At 46.1% G+C, this 9574-nt stretch overlaps 1 protein-coding gene across 1 annotated transcript; it reads left to right on the forward strand.

The window, feature by feature from the left end:
- Window positions 1-969: 969 nt before the first annotated feature.
- Window positions 970-6650, forward strand: CTSC (cathepsin C). Its single transcript, XM_053456561.1, has 7 exons — window positions 970-1201; window positions 2754-2899; window positions 3094-3257; window positions 3926-4081; window positions 4176-4288; window positions 5027-5158; window positions 5729-6650. Exons 1-7 carry the CDS (start codon window positions 1033-1035, stop codon window positions 6229-6231), a joined length of 1383 nt encoding a protein of 460 aa, XP_053312536.1. The 5' UTR covers window positions 970-1032; the 3' UTR covers window positions 6232-6650.
- Window positions 6651-9574: the final 2924 nt, after the last annotated feature.

A 9574-nucleotide genomic window follows, 5' to 3' on the forward strand; every position in this document is an offset into this window, starting at 1 on the left:
CCCACGGCTGCAAAAAAAAGGCAGGACGGTGGGGCAGCTACACAGAAAAGTCCTGTGAAAAACAGGGCACTTGGGAGGTATGGGGAAAGTTCTGCTGTGGGAGTCAAATACCCCATGAGGTTTATTCACTAAGGCATAAAAGGTGCAGGTACATCTTGCCAACTTCTTATACATTCTAATACTGACCATGACATGTTTCCGCACCAAAAGTAGAAACCTGCCCCGTATAATGGATGATTTAAACAGGGAGGGCAAGCACGAAATCCGACTGATTTAACTATACATCATACAGGGCATGGAAATGCTGAAGAATTCGTGGAGTTATGAGACAGATTCCCTAAAATACATGATGCAGGGCCATCCATACTTCTTGCACTGACAACCCTCCTGCCAATTCCCACCACAGTAAACGTCCTCCTCTATGCCCCTCTTTCCTCCCCTGATGCCCCTCTTTCCCAGGAGCTCGGAATGTTTTCTGGGTATGAGGGTATCACAGGGTTCTGCAGCCCTAATCGCTACATTTTAAAGGTTGCGCCAGAATCCATTTTTAACCCATGTGGTATGGCGTAGAAGTGATTTAAATCCATTATTGCCCTGCCTGTCTCTTAACTGCCTCTCTGGGGGTACCTATTCTATTCACACATACATGATACGGACCGTGCCAGTTATGTATGTGCCATTCCCATCACAGAAACACAGCATTTGCAGGCAGATTAGAGGCCATATACCCATTCCACGCATGTTTAAATTCCCTTACTCTATCACCCTCTACCACTTCTGCAGGGAGGCTGTTCCACATATCTATCTTGTAGTGTGTGGTGTCTATCTATGACTTTCACATCCATAATCCTCAACGCACTTCACCCTGTTACCCTTCCCCATTTGTTTTCCTGATCACCACTCACGCAGTCAGTCGGATCACGTGACCCCACCCCCGCTGAGTCATGTGACCGGTCAGCTGATTTCCTCCCCTGCTGAGTATTTAACCCCTGACGTTTGGCTTCCTGCTCTGTCTGTCTGCTGGGCGCCGGGATGGAGAAGCTGCTCTGTGTGTTGATCGGGCTGGCCGCCTGGGGCCACCTGGGCTCCGCCGATACCCCGGCCAACTGCTCCTTCCCCGACCTGGAGGGCACCTGGGAGTTTAGCGTGGGGCAGGGGAGGGGAGGCGTCCGGACTAACGACATCGACTGCTCGCAGATGGGTGAGAGTCGGCCGGGTGCTTAACTTTGCGCGAGTACCGAATAAAAGAATAATGTGAAGTGCTAGATTGCAAGCTCTGCGGTTCTAGTGTGCGCGCGCGCGCGCGCTCACTGTGTCCACTGCTTATTAGCGAGGGTGTAGGTTTGGGTGAAAGGCGCGTCTCAGCTGCTGCAGAACCTCTTCCGGAGTATATGCTAACGCTCTGATCACAGAAAATGTGCAGCGGTGGGGGATGGGTGGGCGAGCTGAAATCTGACTGATCGTTGCCACTTCTGTTAAATGTTATATACTGCTTGGCAAGTGGGTAAGAGTTACCAGCATAGATTAAGGTGTGTATGTATGTATGTATGTGTGTGTGTGTGTGTGCGCGCCTGTCTGGTACCTTGTTTTTGAGAACAGTCTTAAAGGGTTAATTTGTTCTTCACCTGCGGGGTAGTGTGGAGCCACGTGACGCTGCACTTAAATGGTTAATAGGTTTGTGGAGTCAGAATAGAAATCCCCGTTCTGTGATCCGCCTCGCAGGGTTTTTATGGCTTCCTTGTTGGGGTCGGACTATTGCTTTCGTTTTACGCTCTGCGCTCTCGGTGTTAAAATCCGCATCGAGTTACTGGAATCGGGGAACCTGAGCCGTTTGGCCCCTAACAGCTTATACTAAACGCTTCTGCAGGGGAGGGCTGGCACCTTTTTGGCCCCTTGGGTTGGGCAGGTAGGGACAAGTGTGGCCCCATCGGCCCCTTGCTCCCGCCTCCGGTGATAAACATACACACTGGCTCACATTTACTCGCACTAATACATACTAATGTACACTTACACATACGCACTCATGCTTACACTCGCACACTCTTTCCTTTACCCACTCCTGAGCCTTTTTAGGTGCTCACTAAAAACGTGGCTCTTCGAGTCCCTTAAGTTTAAGTCTTGGACAGGCCCTGGGGCAATTGCGCCCCCTGCCCCTCAGGCCAGCCAGCCCCTGATTGGTTCTGATCCCAGCTGTTCCGTGATCTGTACATCAGACTCTGGCTAAGGGTCACGTGCCGCCTGGCATCGGCTTTGCTGCCGTTGATGCGTTTCGCGTCCGCCTCCTCCCGACGGGCCGGTTCTGGCAGGCCGGTGGCGCAGGGTTGTTTATGTTGTTGGCGTTGCATCATGTTTATTATCTTTGCCAACAGTTTGCAGTAAATATTTACTGTGATCTACAGTCAAGTTTATAGAATCTGCAAGACAGAGTTAGTTGGTGACTAATTCTAAAGTGGGACCGGCGGTCACCCTCACAGCATATTAATGAATAGTGAGGGTGTCCACCATTAATTTATTAACCCTCTCATCTAAGTGTAACAGGTTAGTAGTCTCCTGAGCAGACCGCCTGTTCTGTTTCTACTGCGTTGTGGCCAGGTCAGGGGTATTAAATGTAGACTTCCATGGGGCGAGAGGGACAGCTGCCCCAGGCTTTGCAAGGTTGAGCCCCTACCGCACCCAGAAGCAGATTAGCTGAGAGCCCAAGGTACCTCCAGAGCCGGTCGCCGACTAAACTCTCCTCTTCCATTTGGTTTCAGGTCCCGTGGAGCGCAAACTCACCCTCCGTCTGAAGCAGCTCAATGTTGCCGAAGACGAGGCTGGAAATATCGGCTTCTTCACTCTGATCTACAATCAAGGGTTTGAAGTCAAAATAAATAACTACAAGTGGTTTGCCTTCTTCAAGGTTTGTGCCGCCTGAGTTCTGAGTCGCTGACACCTTTTAGAGTTCGGACTTTTATTCTTTTAACGGGGGCTTTAATTCACTTAGATTGTATCTACGCTACACATGGTCTGTAGAAGGCCTCTAGGACTCGTTGATTGTGGTTCTTTGACCAGTGTCTGTCTACTTGGAGGTAACCTCTGCCGCTTCTCTTCCAGTACGAGCAGCATGGCTCCAACGTTACCAGTTACTGCCACGAGACCTTCCCCGGCTGGGTGCACGACGTGCTCGGTAGGAACTGGGCGTGCTTTGTTGGGAAGAAGGTCGTGTCTTCGCCTCGTCCGGTTGTAAACCCGGTCCCGTTTCCAGATGATGCGGGCAGGTGGGTTATTAAGACGCCGCCAATGTGTGGCGACAACACATATGGCGTCTTGTCGCGTTGAGAGCCAGGCACTCGTCTGGGAAGCCCGTCTGCCATGAATGCTGTGCCGTAAGGGCCTGTTGGGTGGGCAGGCTCCAGTGTGATTGGATTATAAGACCCCTGTGCCAGCGCTGATCATGTCCTCCATAATTGGGGCGGAATCTGTAGGTTCACTTGATGACTGCTGATGATTCCAGAAGCAGGTTATCGGTTATAACTCATTGGGTAACTTTTCTGCTCAACGTCCTTTAAATTATTTTATATCGTGCTATCATAGTCCATGGCGCTGTACAACGGGGAATAACATGTAGCATATAACATAACAGTTAGACTTAGAAACAGGTGAGGAGGACCCTGCCTGCTGCCAACTAAAGTCTCAGGGCCAAGTAAACCAGTAAGTAATGGGATTTTTACCCCCCAAACTTTCTTGTGTATCTATAACACGCTGACATTTGAAAGATTACGTTGTAGAAGGAATTTAAGGAAGTCTTTACTGAGGGGGTGGTAGATAAGTGAAACAGCCTCCCATCAGAGGTGGTAGACGCTATATGGAGGATATCCTCGCTGTGGCTATGATGGCTGAATGAATTATTTGTATTTTACTTTCTTACGCCCTCCTTACTTTACAGACTATCCAGCAGACCCTATAAGTATAACTTGGGCTTCGTTGAGCAGATAAATAAGGCTCAGAAATCCTGGACTGCAAAAGTGTATCCGGAATATGAGACGATGTCGATCGAGGACCTCATTAGACGGGCTGGTGGCCGCTACTCCAGGATCCCGCGGTATTTCTAAATATTATAATGGTTCCAAATGTCAAAACCTCTCCCCACCCCCCCATACTCGCTTATTGTCTGCTCCCCCCATTATCCATTGCAGAATACCGCAGCCTGCCCCCATGCCCGATGACGAGAAGTATAAGGGTCTTCCACCTGTGTTTGACTGGAGGGATATTAGTGGCTTTGATTTCGTCAGCCCGGTGAGAAACCAAGGTAAAGTTGGGTTTTGGCCAAGCTATTATATTTTTATGTAGCGCCATGAAATTCAGTAGCGCTGTACAAAGGGTAGACGTTACATAACATGTATATAACTTAACAAACTGACTTACAGAAAGAACAAGTTCTCTACAAGGAAACCTGTAGTTTACAAGACACGTCCTCAATGTGTTTAACGGTGAAAGCCTGCAGTGGTCTGCCTTGAAGTTGTCCATTTTTTAGATATTCCTCTGTTTTACTGTTAACATTGTTTGATATGTCATGGTGCCTGCAGACTCATCTGTAGAAGCTGGTATAGGTCACCCCGAGTGATTAAACCCCCTGTGCTAGTGTGAAGAGATGCTGGAAGCCCAAGATGTTTGGAGACCTCCATGCTGGAGACCTTTATTGCAAATTGATCAGGTTACCTGCAGACCCCATGGTCTTCCTAGCCCATTTCTACCTGCGCTGCCTCTGGCACAGACCTCTGTGTGCATCTGCTGCTCAGTAAGGATATGATGTCATAACACAGCGCTCTGCACCAGCTGGTGATGCACAGGCCATAAGAGGAAGCGTTAAGGTCTTCTGGGCCAGCAGTTGCATAGACACTCCATTCCAGGCAGTGGCTGTTGAGGGGACCAAGGGACAGCACTACTTGGCCTTTGTGGTTGGTTGTAGGAAAGACAAACCATGGTCCTCCTACCAGAGTTGTTGCCCACCTGTCGTTAACCCTGTCATTACCCCATCTCTCCCCAGGTGCTTGCGGAAGCTGTTATTCTTTTGCTACAATGGGAATGCTGGAATCCCGAATCCGTGTCTCAACCCAACTACGCCAGAAACCTATCCTGAGTCCCCAACAGGTTGTGTCCTGCAGCAACTACTCCCAAGGTAAGGAGCTGCAGACCTGCTGTAAACATCAAGAGATTCTCCCACAGCCGCTCTTGAATTCTACATGGGGGGGGCAGTATCTTTGGCTCTTACGTTCTCAGACCTGCTCAAATACACTCAAGCCTGGGCTATTAAGGATACCATGTCTTCAGGAACCTGTTGTGAGAACATGTCCATTATGTGTAGACACTTGGCTAATGTCGTCTGATGTATTTTAGCATTTGCCAATATGTGATGGTTTAATGGTAATTGTAGATGGTTTAGGGCTTCAGTATTTAAAGTTATGGAAGCCATGCCAACTTTTTTTTTTTTTTCTCCAAATTGAGGATCTTAAGTTGATATCCTTAACTGTCCATGTTGTCTTGAATTAGCATGGCCAACAGCTTTCATGTGTTTGGCCACCGTGTCAAGGAATATGACGGTTCCTGAAATGTTGCGTCTTATTTTTGTCTGTGACGTACATGTGTTCCTGTATTACATATTAGAGTCCCTGGACTGTTGCTAGAAAACATGCAACTTTGCTACATATTATTCCCTTTCACCTGCATACTAAAACCCTTCGTATTTCAGGCTGCGACGGAGGCTTCCCGTATCTTATCGCTGGAAAATATGCTCAAGACTTCGGCATTGTAGAAGAGTCCAACTTTCCCTACACTGGCAGAGATTCCGCTTGTACTCTCAAAGACGACTATTACAGATACTACACCGCCGAGTACCACTATGTGGGAGGCTTTTATGGAGGCTGCAATGAAGCCTACATGAAGTACGAGCTCCTGATGGGTGGCCCTCTGGCTGTAGCGTTTGAAGTCTATAGTGACTTCATGCATTATTCAGGCGGGATCTACCATCACACGGGGCTGCAGGACAAGTTCAACCCGTTCCAGTTGACTAATCACGCGGTTCTGCTGGTTGGTTACGGGGTGGATTCAACTACTGGGGAGAAGTACTGGATTGTGAAAAATAGCTGGGGAGAGTCTTGGGGCGAGAAGGGGTACTTCAGGATACGCAGGGGCACTAATGAGTGTGCTATAGAGAGCATAGCTGTCTCTGCCACACCGATTCCTAAGATGTAGGCAATCTAGGCCAAACCATCCTTGGGCAACAGGATCATGGTCCATACCATGACCATTGACTGGGATCTAAGACCATGGCAATGCAGGCCTTACAAAAGCCATATTAGGGGGTTTGGGTATATAAAGGGGTTCATCCGCCGTCTGTCTCGGGTGGTAATGCTGGCGTAGATGATCATTGATCCCTGAGGGTTATTTGAGTGATTAAGGTGCCACACGCTGTCATTGTCTAATTTTGTGTTCCACTTTCTTGTTAAAGAATCTCAGAAATCTGAATGGTTCTCTAAGCACTTCAAACTAAGCACTTGTCAATTAAAAGGGATTAATTTTGTACGTGCCTTAATTCTTTGAAATCAGGGAATGTTTTTAAAATTTAGCTTTGTATCTCGGAATGCTGAAATAAAGTTTGTTTTTTATTTTGCTATTTGTGTTGATTTCTTCTCCAATCCTCCAATCTCATGGCTGGCTGGGCCTGCAGAATGGATAAATAGGTGAACATCTCACATTTAGCGAGTTGGCCTCCAGACACCAAGATTCTTTCTACAAAGTTAAAGGTGGTGGTTATTTCAGAGCATAGGTTGTGGCATCGTATTCTTCCGACCCATCTAGTCTGCCCATTTTTCTTGATGTAAGATCTTCGTTAGTCCTTCGTCTTGTCTTAGATTCAGGAGCCACACATCTACTCTGTGCATGCTCGGCTTTCCTTACTGTTAAGCTTTTACCACCTCTGCTGGGAGACTGTTCCATTGTACCTCTCATTTAACTTAAATTTCCTTATGTTGCATATAAGCCCTCTGACCCTGTAGTTTTAAACTATGATCTAATTTCAAATAAACCTCTCTGCTGTACTTAGAAACATTTTAAATACTTAAAATGAGTCAATTACATCTCCCATCTCCAAGCTGTGTGCATCTGAATCCTTTAGTCTTTCCTCCATGATTTTTATCCTGCAAACTTACCGTTTTAGTTGGTCTCCTCTGAACTCTCTCCAACGTGTCAATGTTCTAATGAAGATGGGGTCTCCAGAACTGAACCCAATAATCTAGGTAAGTTCTGACCGGAGATCTATAAAGTGACAGAACCTCCTCCCTCTTCTTGCTACTCATGCCACCGACCATACACCCCAGCACCCTGCGACGCTTTTATCTACACTTTATTGTGTTGTCTACGTACCGCCTTCAAAGGAGGAGAAACTTTAGAACAAGAGACCATAATCTAAAACGAGGGGCCCAGAGGCTTAGATGGAGTGTAATCCAGCTTTACATTACTGAGAGGGTGATGGATAAACGGAACAGTTTTGGAACATTACATCCTTCTTACGGTAATCATAGGGGAATGAGTTGACATCTTTACCTCGGTTATAATTCTTTGTGAAGAATTAGTAAAGAGTTAATGTTTGAAGAGTCTCGGGAACTGCTCTGCAATTCACAACAAAGCGAATTAAGCTTCATTAGCGGATCTCCCCTCCTCCCCCTCAATTATAGCCCTCCAGCTCAATTAAAATTTACAGAAAATCATTAAAACTGTCATTTTATCGCTCCAATCCAGTTAAAGAAAAAGCGTATCGAAGTTGAAACACTTTGCACCCTTTTTCTCTCTCTCGTTTAATTTGGAGAGTCACTCTACTGATCTAGAGAATAAATAAAGATTTAAGATTTTTCGTTAACTTTTTGATTATCAGAGAGTAGCATGGTTCGGTTCGGTTCGGTGCAGGGAAGTAAAGGCTGTCTATTTTTATATAAAAAAAACAACTCCCATGTTACTCAGCCGGGGCAAGGGGATTGTGCAACACAGATTTGCATTTACCCATAGGCTGCCTAAGCATCGCAGGGGCTATTCAAGCAACAACATTAACCAAGCTATGTATGCATGTATGTGCGTGTATATGTGTATGTATTTATGTGTGGGTCAGGGCATCATTTGCCGTACTAGCCCTGTAATTTCCACGGTTAAATATAGGTAGAATATATATATATATATATATATACGGTTACTTCTCCCTTAACATTAGCAGACAGTTTTCCTGCGTGCTAACCATTGATTGCTCAATACCTGCTTCTACTTTTACTTTTGCCACATGGGTTACCATGGTAACAAGCAGCCATGCTCCATGGACCGCTGGGGAAGATGGGTGCCAATTATCTCCCGAGCCCCGCTACAGTGTACAAAAAGGATTTTCTGCAGTTGTCAAAAAGCGAGACACCTTGTTGACATCCCGGGTAGACTTGTATCACAGATGTGGCTGGCCCTGAAAGGGTTACAGGATCATATTTCCAGAGCCCAAAATAGGGAAAGAAAATCTAAAAAAAAAACAAACACGGGAAAAAAACCAAAGATTTGTTGTCGACGTATCTGGCTAAATGCGATATGTATATTCTAAGCACTCGCATTTAGCTCCGGGTCGGTCCTGGTGAGACGGATTCTCCGAATTATTTCGTTTCTTTTTCCTACCGGGTCTGGAGGAGCAAAGACTGAAGTATGATATCCGACCAGACTGGAGCGGGGTTAGAACTCCATTATATTATGCTCATCAGGCAGTTTTCTGCGCTGCCGGATATTGCCGGGACCTCTGCCCTGTAGCCGCTTTACTGTTGTCCTCCACCTTTTTACACGCTTGCTCTTACTCGTTAGGACTAATTATCAGGCCGATAAGTACCTGGTCCTCTCAGACTCTATTACTCTTGTGTTGTCTCTAATGTGTTCTTGAAATGATTTGTGCTTATTTGGCCTGTTCCTTCCCTTACCCTGCGAACCACCTCAGCTTGCCCCTGGCTATGGTTCCCGCCTGTTCCAGTTTATGGCTATTACCCCTGTATGACCTTGCCTCTGGTAGTTAAGGGGTTCCTCCCGCTGTATGGGCACGCGTTATGTGGGACCTTAAGCCCTGCTGTTCCCTGTGGACAGAGCTGGACAGGTAGTCCTGGCACGCTATGGTTTTATGTTCACTTAGCGTTCCACCGGGCATGTCCAGCAAACATAACAAACATACGTCATTCATCCTTGGTGAGGCTGTCTCTTTAAATATGTCAAATTATGCCTCATTCATAATTTTACCAGAAGTACTTAATTGTCATGCAGTACAAAAGCAGACGCAGTGGAACAGCAACTTCAAATGAAAACAAAATAATTAAAAAAAAGATAAATAGAGAAAAATAATAGATAATAATAATAATAAAAATGAATACATTATTTCATTTTAAAAGCTGGGGGACTTGGTTTGATTATTTGTAAAACCAAAGACAGGAGTTAAAAAAAAGTAAAAACTATGAAACTGCAAGAAATGTGAATGAAAGCCTTAAAAGTAACATTTAAATAATCCCTTGACATTTCCCTGTTCATGTGATTC

Source organism: Spea bombifrons, chromosome 2, assembly GCF_027358695.1.
Source record: "Spea bombifrons isolate aSpeBom1 chromosome 2, aSpeBom1.2.pri, whole genome shotgun sequence".
In the NCBI taxonomy this organism is placed as follows: domain Eukaryota; kingdom Metazoa; phylum Chordata; class Amphibia; order Anura; family Pelobatidae; genus Spea; species Spea bombifrons.

Excerpts from the sequence above, each read along its gene's own strand:
- CTSC (XM_053456561.1), top strand. The coding sequence starts at position 1,033 with ATGGAGAAGCTGCTCTGTGTGTTGATCGGGCTGGCCGCCTGGGGCCAC. Across the intron at positions 2,900-3,093 it reads AGTGGTTTGCCTTCTTCAAG|TACGAGCAGCATGGCTCCAA; the intron begins GTTTGTGCCGCC and ends CTTCTCTTCCAG. Across the intron at positions 5,159-5,728 it reads CTGCAGCAACTACTCCCAAG|GCTGCGACGGAGGCTTCCCG; the intron begins GTAAGGAGCTGC and ends TTCGTATTTCAG.